The 12,335-nt window shown below is 39.9% G+C and overlaps 1 protein-coding gene across 1 annotated transcript; it reads left to right on the forward strand.

Moving 5' to 3' along the window:
* Nucleotides 1-2,339: 2,339 nt before the first annotated feature.
* On the forward strand, nucleotides 2,340-9,808 carry prkg3 (protein kinase cGMP-dependent 3). Its single transcript, XM_026318608.1, has 21 exons — nucleotides 2,340-2,427; nucleotides 2,604-2,666; nucleotides 2,806-2,932; nucleotides 3,077-3,243; nucleotides 3,408-3,521; nucleotides 3,814-3,919; nucleotides 4,072-4,135; nucleotides 4,315-4,392; nucleotides 4,484-4,572; nucleotides 4,999-5,064; nucleotides 5,256-5,303; nucleotides 5,407-5,448; nucleotides 5,568-5,679; nucleotides 5,848-5,984; nucleotides 6,077-6,166; nucleotides 6,488-6,629; nucleotides 6,953-7,116; nucleotides 7,418-7,534; nucleotides 7,841-7,903; nucleotides 8,129-8,204; nucleotides 8,566-9,808. The coding sequence occupies exons 1-21, from the start codon at nucleotides 2,340-2,342 to the stop codon at nucleotides 8,650-8,652; spliced, it is 2,040 nt and encodes a 679-aa protein (XP_026174393.1). The 3' UTR covers nucleotides 8,653-9,808.
* Nucleotides 9,809-12,335: the final 2,527 nt, after the last annotated feature.

Raw genomic sequence — 12,335 nt, forward strand, 5'->3', positions numbered from 1 at the left:
GGTGGAGTCCCAGCTTAATGATTCAACTCCAGAGCTGCTGAGATTGACAGATAGAGAAAGAAGAGGAAAGACTCAGAGTGAGCAGGAAGGAGAGAGGGCAGAAAAGATGCAAAAATAGTAAAAGCTGAAGAGCAGACATGGCTTCGTAAGCTGAGAAAGTGTGCACAGAAAGTAATGCTAGAGAGGTTGCGGACTGCATGTTTGTGTTTGCTCAGGTGAGTCCAGTCTATGCACAGGCTGACATCAAACAGGTTGCAGAATTTGTCCAAATACTGAAAGTGGAGATTGTACACAGTTTAAGGTTTTTTTTTTTTTTTTCCTTCTGGATCCTATGATCCTTATCGTCTTCCCTAACCATACAGTCTGCAGGTGAGTGGGATTCTGGATTATTACATGTCATAGTATTTAAGGGTTGGATGTCATGTAAAGCGTTTTTGATACTTGAACATCTTTCATGTTTAGTCTGTGCTCCAGATCCATATTTTGTCATGTGGCTCAATGTTTAAAATATAGGATGTCATGTTTAAAGGCTTGGAAACAGCAGAATATGCCATTTTAATAGCTTCCTTCTTAATTATTGCAACCACAATTAAAAAATTTTGTTCTGCATGAGCTAAAAAAAAAAACCCTAATATACAAGTGCATCTTAAACACACAGGCACATGTTCTCTCCAGGTTTCTAATAAAGGGCATCTTATGAGAATTCAACTGTTGTTACACTTGGCCATGAATTAGTAAGGAAGCAGTTTGGGTTGTACAGAGTATGTTGGCTGTGTGACTGTAATGGTAATAGGTTTTGCATCATATTCCTACTGTGCAGAAATAGATGTAATGTTTTTTTTTTTTAGTTTCTCTGCCAGTTTCTATTTTCCTGTCCTCTAACACAAATGTGCTAGATTTACCATTTATTCCATGTGGCTATAATATACTTGTGTAACCATTGCATCACATAAAAAAAGATTAAAACAGCCCAGGATGAGAGTGTAGAATTAAATGAACCTGTTATGCACTATATTTTATAATCCCAAACATCCACATCTCTTTCTTTACATCTGAAAGTTCCCAGAAAGCCTGCAAGTTGTGTTCTTGCACAATTGTGTCTACATATGTGACAGGTTAATGAAACAACCTGAGGCAGAATGGTGCAGCATGTTGTGACATAGTTTTTGTTGCTATTACTGTATGCTCCCTGTAAAAATTTAATGACTGAATAAGGCTTGCCGTTTCTGCAACACAGGCCCTTTTAGCACTTGACACTGCAGCGACATATTTTTATGTACTGGACTATATTATCACATGAGTATCTAATTTGCTGGTGAATTGTGGGTGTTCTGGAAAATAACACATCCAATTTACATGACTGAGAAAGCTGTAAATGTGTTTTTTACACCTAAGATTTTTTCACTTTCTGCACGACCCAATATCAAACAAACAATCAGCCGTGCAGTCAATTAATAGTGGATAATATAGGTCTATTGTTCAGTAACTTTATGATTCACTTTAACACAGTGTCTAATCTTATAGTCGTCCAATGTTCAGGGTGAGGCAGCACATGAGGTCATGTGATGAGCTCATGTGCCCGTAGGCAAACAGCTCGCCCACCATAAACCGGATGTGAGTGTTCAATAAATTGATCAGATAACCGGTGGCCTTGTGTTGTCTGTCAGTGGAGACATAAATATCTTGACATTTACAGTAAAATGAAAATGCCAAATAAAACCTTATCAGTGTTTTTGTAAGCTCCTCACAAACAGATCTAATATCTTTGGAGGGCAGATATTAGATCTGTGGTCTGGTCTGATAAATTTGGAAATTTGTTAGCACATAGAATAATTAATTTTTCGATTAATACACATCTGAGGTTGTTACTATCACAATTTATTGTAGCAGTGAATAAAGCAGAATGAATAACAAAATGTGTTCTTTTTTTACTATTTGATAGTACCAGTCATTACCAGTCATAGGAACAATAATAGCTGCTTAGCAAAGCTGCTTGGGTGTGACAGCATTCAGAAAGCACCCTGGTGACTGTCCATCATTAGTCTGCATTATTCAGCAGGACCCCTGCTGTGTGCAGGCAGTGCAGTAGAGCTCAGTACCTTGTGGAAAAGGCATCAGCATAGTCAAATACAGGATCAAATATCATATCTGTGGCTTTGTGTGTGTACATTTTCACTGTTAGCACTCATGGCTTTATCTCTTGTATTTTATGTTCATGTTCAGATGTATAATTAATAACCAATTCACCTGCCTACCATTGATTATGCAGTAACTTATCTGTTTACTAGTCTATTGATTCATCTTACATATCTTCATTTTTGTATATTTCCCCTGTAGTCATGGAGAAGCAAATAGAGGATCTGAAGCAGCAGCTAGAAAAACAATGTCTGATCAATAAGGAGCTGCAAAGGCAAAATAAAGACCTGGGTGAGTGCAACCATAATTGTATCACCTTAAACAGCAGCTCCACAATAGATCCTGTGATAGTGATGAGGGAGCTTCACACGTAAATACACAAAACAGACACATACCAGAGGAAACAGGATGTTCTGTGTCCTTGTGATGCTTTCTAGACTTGAATTTCTCTGCTTTATTCTTCATAGAACAACGACTGCAGGAGAAAGAAAAACTTTTGCAGGTGTTGCAGAGTCAATATCATGATCTAGGTAAGAGGACTGCAGGGGCACCAGACACACACACACACACACACACACACACACTTACAAATTATAGAGGTGACACAGTCAGTGCATCCATTTACAGTAGTTAATGCTCCATTTGTGTTCTTCTGTTTGTCTGTTCCAGAGTTCCCCTCCCAGAGTGGTAATGAGATTGAACTGGAGTTCAGGACAAGCCGTGCAGCCGTCATTGCCTCCGAACCAATTCCTCAGACTCTGGAGATTACACGCACCAGGGTCAAGAAAACTGTCAGGTTGGTAGTCTGTACTACGGATGAGAGACTATTCCATTTAAGAAAAACTACCTCCCTTGTTTGTGTCAAATGAACTGTTTGCATGTTGCGTGGGAGCTTCCCAGCAATTAACCTTTAGTGACCCCTCTGACCTTCCGTCACCAGCGAGACGAGTCTGATTGTCAAAGCCATCCAGAAGAACGACTTCCTGAGTCGTCTTGATGATGAGCAAACAGCAATGATGGTGGACCTCTTAGTGGCATCTAACCTAAAACCAGGGGATGAAGTCATTAAAGAGGGCACTGAAGGGGACAGCATGTACATAGTTGCAGGTTGGGATAATAAGGAGTTCATTTAAAACTGGGTTCTGATGTTTTAAACCTTTTCATTTGAATATAAAACCCCTTTTAAAGTATATTCATCAATGCACTAAAGACATGTAGAACATTGTACACGTTTTTGTATGAAGAGACCTTCTTTTCTTTCCACCTTTTAGCTGGTGAGCTCCTTGTCACCCAGGCAGGGCGGGAGCTCCGAACTCTTACCAGTGGTGATGTGTTTGGAGAGTTGGCCATCTTGTACAACTGCAAGCGGACAGCAACAGTCAAAGGTTTGCCTCTGTAGTGACCCCTGGTTGTGTAGGCAGACATAAGTAGAAATGGTAGTTGGGACTCTTAATTTACCTTACAAAGAAAGTATTTTGTTTGTGAAAACTAGTATTTCACCCCCTCACTAATAAGAGCCACTCAATCAGTTGCTGTGGCCCTGGGTGTGTCAGGTTATCTGTGGTGTATTACAGTATGTGTGGTTTTAGTTTGGTGTGAATCATTTCTCTCTGCTAATGATTATACAGCGAACTCAACAGCTAAAAACTCAGTTCTTCATGTTTTCCACTCACGTAGCAAAGACGGAGGTGCATCTGTGGTGCATGGAGCGACAGACCTACAGAACCATCATAACAAACAAGTCTAAGAAGAAACGTGAGCAGCTCATGGGCTTCCTGAAGACGTGAGTTTAGAGACAGAGCTACAGCATGGTTTACTGAAGTTAAAGGAATATTTCAACATTAAAAAACTACAATTGTCCCAAAATGTTGAGCTATTCTTAGATGTCTTGATTTGGCTTTTTTTTTTTTTTTTTCTTGCGTGAATGACACACAGGTCTCGTACGCTAAAGGACCTGAATGATGTCCAGTTGTCCAAGATCATTGACTCCATGGAGGAGGTGTGTACTTAGATGTTATCAGTAACTATGATTTATTGTGAAAGCACAATAAGAATCCAGTTTGGGTCATCTATCTGTCCTATCCTATGGCTTTGCTTTTTTTTTTTTTTTAATTACCCCTTTTTCCAGCCAAACCTTCAAATCTGTCAGTTTGCATTATTTTTCTTTATAATTTATAGGTTAAGTACCAGGACGAAGATGTTATAGTTCAAGAAGGAACAGAAGGAAACACGTTCTACATCATCCTCAAAGGAGAGGTAATGCAGGGTTGTACTGCGATGCTGTGCCACTGTGTGTATGTGCAGCGTATGTTCTCCATCTTTCCATCTTTCTCCCTTTCCCCCTCAGGTCCTGGTGACTAAAAATGTGAATGGGAATCAGAAGCAGATTCGCAGGATGGTGAAAGGGGAGCATTTCGGGGAACAGGCCCTTATACGGTAACCATGGCGACACAGCAGTGTGCCCGAGGCCATTTGTGAGAGCCTCGTGCACCTTCTCCTGCTGTCATCTTTGATATTTTGGTTGTAACACCTGGCCATTATCTTCTAGATGTGGAGTCAGTTGCTTTTGCTTAAAAAAATTAAAAATGCTTCAGAAGCCTGAAAGTTTCCCTAAATTACTACCTGCTACAAACCAGCCATTTTATGCAAATATTTCACTGCTGAAATCATCAGGAATGAACTTGTAGCTGGTTAGAAAATAAAAATTGTAGAATACCACAGATTTTAGTGTTAATCCACAGTTTTCTTCATTTCTGTACAGTAACAAAGTTCACCTTTCCTCACTGAGGTGTTGAAGATATTTTTATGTTCAGAAATGACAGTTTTCCAGATTTGACATGTGCCATGTTTGTCATCTTGCAGTGAGGTACTGAGAACTGCCACCTGCACTGCTGACGGCCCTGTTACCTGCTTCTCCATTGACAAGGAGTGAGTGTGATGCTGCTGCATTAAATTCTGAGTTGAAATGAAGGTGATACTCCTGTTCACTCAGGCTCAGCCATGACAGCTGTTGTTCGCATAGATCCTTGGAGGAAATTCCTCCAGTGTTTTTGTTACCTTGTTTGCACCAGGCTTCCTTTGTGTAATGTTCTGATTTACTAACAATGTGTTTTCTTCAGGGTGTTTGAAGAGACAATTCCCATTGAACACCTGGAGCTATTTGATGAGTATGTAAAACACTTTGCAGTTTGTAACAGTGTGATTTGTGGATAGAAATAAACTGTCCCAAAAGTTTCCTGCTCAGATTCTGATCCATTTTTGTTTTCCCAGCTCCAAAGTGATGCAAGAACAACAAGCTCCAGAAAAGTCAAGGTGAGCGAGTGTGATGTAATCTGTAATCTGTGATCTGTAATCACATGAATCACACACAGATCAGTTTGTTGCGGTAAAACATTTTGTTATTTGTTATAAATGCTCTTCGTGTTTCTCAGTCCCAGTTCCACTCTGAGGTTTAAGGATCTGGTTCCCGTGTATTACCAGGAAGGTCGCTATCAAGGCGTTCCTGTCACGCTTGGAGTCGGAGGGTTTGGACGCGTTGAGCTGGTGAGTGCGCTCATGTGTGTTTTATTTATTTCTATTTCGGTATTTGTTGGAATGTGAAATACATTAATTCTCTTTTCTGGGAAAATACATTAGAGTGAAACTCTAGCACAGGCACTAGTCTACAGAACTGCACAAAAGTTACTGGGGGGTTTTCTTTCTATTCACAAGATGACCACAGTGAATCATGGAAAATACTATGCCATGAAGAAAGTCAGCAAGAAGCTCATTGTTGCCAAGAGACAGGAGGAGCACATGATGTTTGAGAAGAAAATCCTTAAAGCCATCCAGTGTGACTTTATTGTTAGGTATCTATGACCATCAATGTAATTATTTAATAACACCTTAGAAAGAACAGATGCATTCACACACAAATCTTCTCTACTCTGAATCTTTCTAGGCTTCATGCAACATTTAAAGACACGAGATACATCTACATGGTCATGGAGTTCTGTAGCGGTGGGGAGATCTGGACCAAACTCAAAGAAGTGTGAGAAAACAGATTAAAAAAGCAGTTTTATGTGGTCATTTTTGTAAAATATGTGATAGGAAACTTGAGCTAATGCTGAAATACACCATGTTTCATTAACAGTAGCTTCCAGTATCTGATAATGGGAAATATACCCAAAACAATCTATAGTGACAATAAAATGAACTTCAATTCCCAGGAGCTGTTTTTGCAGACAGATGAAATGAAGAGCAATAGAAAGTGGTAGAAGGCATTAAATTTGTCTGACATCAAATTAAAGCGAGCAGAACAAGTAGTTCTCGAGAGCTGTAGCTCAACCTCTTATGTCTCTTCGATGGTCAGAGGGCGGTTTGACGAGCCCATCGCTATGTTCTGCACTGCGTGTGTGGTGGAGGCCTACGCCTACCTCCATAAAAAGAACATTATGTACAGAGACCTGAAGCCTGAGAACCTGATGCTAGATGTAAAGGGCTACGTGAAACTGGTGAGTCCTTGTCTCTGTAGAACAGTGTGTGTTTGTTTGGTACTAAGTACAAATTGTATTATTGTGGAAACACATTATATTGTGAAAATGAAAGTATTTTCTGTGCTTCTCCATTAATGTCAACAGGGTTTCCATATCTAAAGCCTGTGTTTGAACTGCATATGATTTGGTTTGTGTGTGTGTGTGTGTGTGTGTGTGTGTGTGTGTGTGTCTGTCTGTCTGTCTGTCTGTCTGTCTGTCTGTCTGTCTGTCTGCCTGCCTGCCTGCCTGCCTGCCTGCCTGCCTGCCTGCCTGTCTGTCTGTCTGTCTGTCTGTCTGTATAGGTGGACTTTGGTTTTGCCAAAGAGTTAATACGTGGTGATAAAACCTACTCGTTTGTTGGTACCCCTGAATACATCGCCCCAGAGATCATCAAGAACCAAGGACATGACTATGCAGTCGACTTTTGGTCTCTAGGTGTCTTAATCTTTGAGCTGCTGGTTGGAAGGTAATAACAATACTAATACTAATACTAATACTAATACTAATCATTTCATCTGGATGAGATAAATGTCATTTCTGCTCTTTTCTCTCAAGCCTTAATGTGAACCAGTAGATGGCAGCAGGGAGATATGGCTGACATCTGTAGCGAACACATTTTTTCATAATTTAGTGTCTGCAGTTGTTGCAAGGTTGAGGTTACTCATAAGTATCTGCTTGGATGACTGCTGTGTGCTTTTTTATGTAATAGCATCTTTAAATCAAAAAATATATAACAAGAAAATTGTTTTCTGTTTCCTACTCATCAGCCCCCCCTTTTCAAGCTCGGAGCCACAGAAGATTTATGCAAAGATTTTGGACGGGGTGCTCAAATATCCACCTTATCTGAGCGAGGCAGCCAAGTCCATTATCAGCAAACTGTGCAGGTGAGAATATAACCTCCTGATGGCATCGTGGTTACAATTTTATATACTGGTATACTGTAGTATGCTTTAAAAGTTATTCAGTGTTTTGGCTGAGGAAGTTTCTCATAAAATAGAACTGGGTGGTATCAAATTTATATGAAAAATACACAGAGGTTTGGCCATTTCATGCAGTTCTTCCTGTGTGCAGCTTGAATTATGGAACCTGTCCACAAGTCATTAAGTTGTATTATAACATACAGATGTGTATTTATGTGTATTTATGATTTGTAAATGTTCTCTGAGTGATAAGCATATTTTTGTTTGCAGACCTCGGCCGGGTCAGAGGTTAGGAAACACCAAGAATGGGATCAAAGATGTCCGGCATCACAGGTAACCATGGCGACAAGTCATATAAATAAGTGTGGTAATGTAATATACAAACAGTGCCATACAGGATAAAAGTGCAAAAGCCCTAATAGAAGTATCAACATTTATTTAGGGCTTTATTTTCTCCTTTATAGTTGAAGTTCTTCTACTGCTGACTTCTCAATTTGGAATGAATAATTTTTTCCTCACTGAATTTGACTTATAATCTCCCTCATTTTTTCCCTTCAGGTGGTTCAGCAGTATGAACTGGCACAAGCTGCGGATGGGTCAGCTCAACGCCCCCACAGTTCGGCTCATACGCAAGGTCAAACTGAGTGTTTCTGCTATTTTGTGTGTTTACTTTCAAAGAAGATTACTAACCAAATTCAGTATTTCTCTCAAACACTGAATATTTATTACTACCCAAAAACTGAGCTTGTCTATTGCGTTGGGATTCTGAGGGCGTTTTCAATTCAACATTTGTCAACACTTTTCCAGTGTCAGCAATTATGTTCTCATGTTAGACGCCATTACTAAAAAAAGAAAATAGGTTTTCAGGGCATTTGACATGAATACTATCTATTCACATAGCAGAAAAACGGACAAGCAGTTGTGAATGTGTGTACACAATGTTTCAACTTCATCCACGAATCTCAACCCACAATAATTTCTTTTTCCTTGTTTAGGGCCCATGCTACATTAACTTTGATCGTTTCCCTCATGACCAGACCAAAGGAGAGGAGGAATTTTCTGGTTGGGACCATGACTTCTGATTTTGACTCCTGACGTTAACGTCTCAAAGCCCACAGCAGTTGGCTAAACCCAATTATGCATGTCATAGAAACACCCACCCCCCCAAGTGCTTAGCTGTGAATAATGGCTTGTAGGACACAACCTGTTCAAAAGCACAGCTCTTAAATCAAACAAAATATCGAGCTTTGTTGTACTTCTTTGTTAGCTCTAGACATAAAACACACAAAGCTGTTAAATGCTTTATTATTGTAAAAGATTTTTTTAATATAAACTAGCACTTTCTTCCTCTGTCCCTTTGTTTTAGGATAATTTGCTCCCTTTTTCTATTTTCACCCACTTTGATTATAAATTAAAAAGATCATAAAACATCCCGCAAAAAAAGCTTCTACATTTGTGAGTTTATTAAGTAAATAAAAGAACTCGTATGAGTTAGCCCTGCAGTAAACAATGAAAAGTATTTGGAGTTTAAATGTGAAATAGTGACCAATACATAAGAGGAAATGATGTGTAAAGATATTAAATGGCCTGTGTGAAGGGAGGAGTCTACAGGTTTAAGCTGATGTACTTTTACATGGGTGGAGGGCTACATTACATCTGTCTGTCATGGCAGCATGTTTTAGGGCAGGAAGAAAGAGTCATCCTGTTCTTTCCAGTTCATACCTGTGATGAGCCTGCTGAGGCCAGTTTTCCGCATTCGATCACATTCTATCTTTCACAGGGGGGAAGATACACTACCAGATGTTTCCCTCCTGCAGAAAAATACAAAACATCTTGAAGTGTAGAATTTAGCACACTGACAGCACTGACAGTAGTGGCCCAGAGGATGCACTGCTTAGAACAAAATGATCTCTGCACGGAACTGAGCTCTGGTTTCCCATAACAGCTCACTTACATAACAGCTGAATAATGTAATGTACTTTTTGGAGATTCTGACATGATATCAAACAGTACTGTAATGTTGCTCCATATGTTTCAGGTATTGTACCATGGTGTGTCATTTCATATGTATCATCTTAAGTCTACTCGGTTATATGTTGTATCTGTTGACATGCTGAATATGTGTATATGCCTCTCATTAGATTCTGGTCAGTGAACCAACCAGAGTAAACCTATTTCCAGAGTGCACAGTATGTAACTGTAGATAAGACTGGATTAAAACTGTTTATTGGAGCCTGATCCTGGTTCTTTCTGTGAATGTTGTCAGGTCTCGCTAACTCTCTTCATGTGAAACTGAGCTTTCTCTACTGAGCAGAGTTGAGCCCATTAGACTCAAGTGTTTACACTGTTGTTGATTAATTATGGGTTGTGCCTGTGTTCAGTCTGCTGAAGCTGCTGTGTTTGCTCGGTGCTTTGCTTCATCACTTACCTGTAAGTGTAAGAGATCTGCATGGACAGACCTCATAAATGATTAGCTAGTGTGCTGATGTGTAGTGGTTTTGCTGCTCAGAGTTTTGTCTTCCAGGGTCAGCCTTCACAACACCTCGCTCCCATTCATGTTTCTGACAATCTTTTCAAAGCTCTCTTTTTTGCAGTGTTGCAGAAATTCAAAGTGCACATTTCTCCACTGTCATCATTTTAAATACCCAGCTCTACATCACATAGTTTGTTTCTTCCCCACGTGATTTGATGCTTTATAACCTGAGACTGCACATTTTACATTATTGCAAACATGCAGTACAGGTGCATTGTTTGGGAAACATAGCAAGCCTGTGTAACGCATGTGGGTATCTGTGGGGCAGTCGGACATGTTTCTGCTGGGCCTCTCTAACGTGCTGATCTAACCACTTCAATCAAGCTGCATTCACGTATTATAGAACACAAGCTTTGCTAGATGTGTTTATTCTCTGTACAGCTATGATAGATAGTGATTATGTCAGACAGCATCTGGCATACAAATAACATTTTAACTTCTCTCTACGTGCAGCTTCAATATTTAAGTTGAAATTATGGTGAACCAAAACAATTTGCTGCAAGCTGCTAAAATTCATCTTAGAGTTGAGAGAAACTGGTTGGTTGAAAATTTTGTGTTCAGTTAAAACAATATTCTTTTCTCGCAGCTTTAATGTGAAAGAGCACATTGGACCTGGGAAAACACCGAACCGTGACTCACAAAACCTCCCCTTCTTTTTACAGCCCTGCATGTGTCTGAGTACAGCAGGTCGGCCTGTACAGAAAATAGTAAAATAAAAAAATAGAACTTTCAAGCTAAAATTTGCTGCTGTGTCTTCGCTGTTCACTTCCCTCCTGTGCTTTACCATGACAAGACACTAGTTCCTGTTTACAGAATTAGGGCTCTCATCTTGTATCAATTCATGTGTGAGATTTCCTTTGAGATTTCCGTCTCTTTCTGGTCTTTCCCCTTACTTATCACAGGCCTGTCTCCTGGGTCTTTGAGCTGATGTAGATGAAAGAATTGGCAGCTATTATTTATTTATTTTTGGCCCCTCACCTGTTGAAGGGGGCTTGGAATAATGTGACTTTGCTGTGATGTCAGATTTTGCATCCTGCCAGACTTTTCGCTTTATTGTTCTTCAGACTGGTGGTTCTGCCAGCTGTTAAATGCACCTTGTTCACTGATCTCAAAGAGAAAAATTTAAAGTTTCCTTTCAAAGCAACATATGATTTTTGTTTCCTACAATGTAAGGCACTGCCTGTAACCTTTTGTGTATGCACACAGTGTAACCGTACCTGAAGAGGCAGAAATATGTTTCCGCCAGAGTCTTAACCTTGAGCATGCTTTGATTTCCTGACAGCAACCATTGTGTAATTGCCATTATATAACATTTTAATCAAGGAAGTTTCAATCTTGAATTAATTAGTCTTGAATGATATTCGGTGATTTTGCTTGAGAGTCTTTTGAATAGATGGCTCATTAAAGCTCTTCAGACACGAGTCCAAGTAATTGAGTTGTTCCCCTGTGTATGTTTTCTGAATCGGCGTGTTTGCCGGCGTGATTGACCTTCATCTCTGTTATGTTGTTGTCGGTTGTTATCGCTGATGAAAGCTGCGCCCGTTCACCATAAAGAGACGAGTAATATCTTGAATTTTCTAGCAGACTGCGATGTGATTTTCCTTGTGTAACTGATTTTATTAGGACTTCAGGCTGCATGTCCCTCTACCCTTCAACTCCTGCCTCTCTAACTGCATGCGATGGTAATTTGCCTGAAAATGCAGCACACTGGCAATAGCAGGGTAGTATGCAATCATTTTATTTAATGTGTATATTGCTAGTGTTTTACCTTTTGCTGTTTCCTCTAATTTCCCAAGAGGCCGGAGCTTTCTGCTCACCAATCAAAGTTTACAGGAGTTTAGTTGTGCATGAAGCTGCTAGAGCTGCTTCCCTCATTTAGCCTCACTTGTTGGTTTCTCTTGTGCATGACTGCACTTGAATCCCACTGGAACAGCTGCACTAACTGTGTTTAGGCTCCCACAATGTCTCTGTTCTTCAGCACATCCATCCATCATCTATACCCTCTCATTCCTATTTAGGATCACAAGGATCTGCTGGAGCCTATCCCAGCTCTCTTTGGGTGAAAGGCAGGGGTACACCCTGGACAGATCACCAGTCCATCGCAGTCTTCAGCAGATGTTTATACAAACGAGGGACTGGATAGGTATAAATGGTTTGCATATCATATCATATAATGTAATTTTGAAGGAAAAAAATAGTAATTGAAATAAGTCTAGGTATTGGATGTGCTCA

This window comes from Mastacembelus armatus, chromosome 24 (genome assembly GCF_900324485.2).
Source record: "Mastacembelus armatus chromosome 24, fMasArm1.2, whole genome shotgun sequence".
Taxonomy (NCBI): Eukaryota; Metazoa; Chordata; class Actinopteri; order Synbranchiformes; family Mastacembelidae; genus Mastacembelus; species Mastacembelus armatus.

Coding starts and splice junctions, on each gene's coding strand:
- prkg3 (XM_026318608.1), top strand. CDS start 2,340: ATGGAGAAGCAAATAGAGGATCTGAAGCAGCAGCTAGAAAAACAATGT. Junction 4,573..4,998: donor GGGGAACAGGCCCTTATACG/GTAACCATGGCG, acceptor GTCATCTTGCAG/TGAGGTACTGAGAACTGCCA. Junction 7,535..7,840: donor ATTATCAGCAAACTGTGCAG/GTGAGAATATAA, acceptor TTTTGTTTGCAG/ACCTCGGCCGGGTCAGAGGT.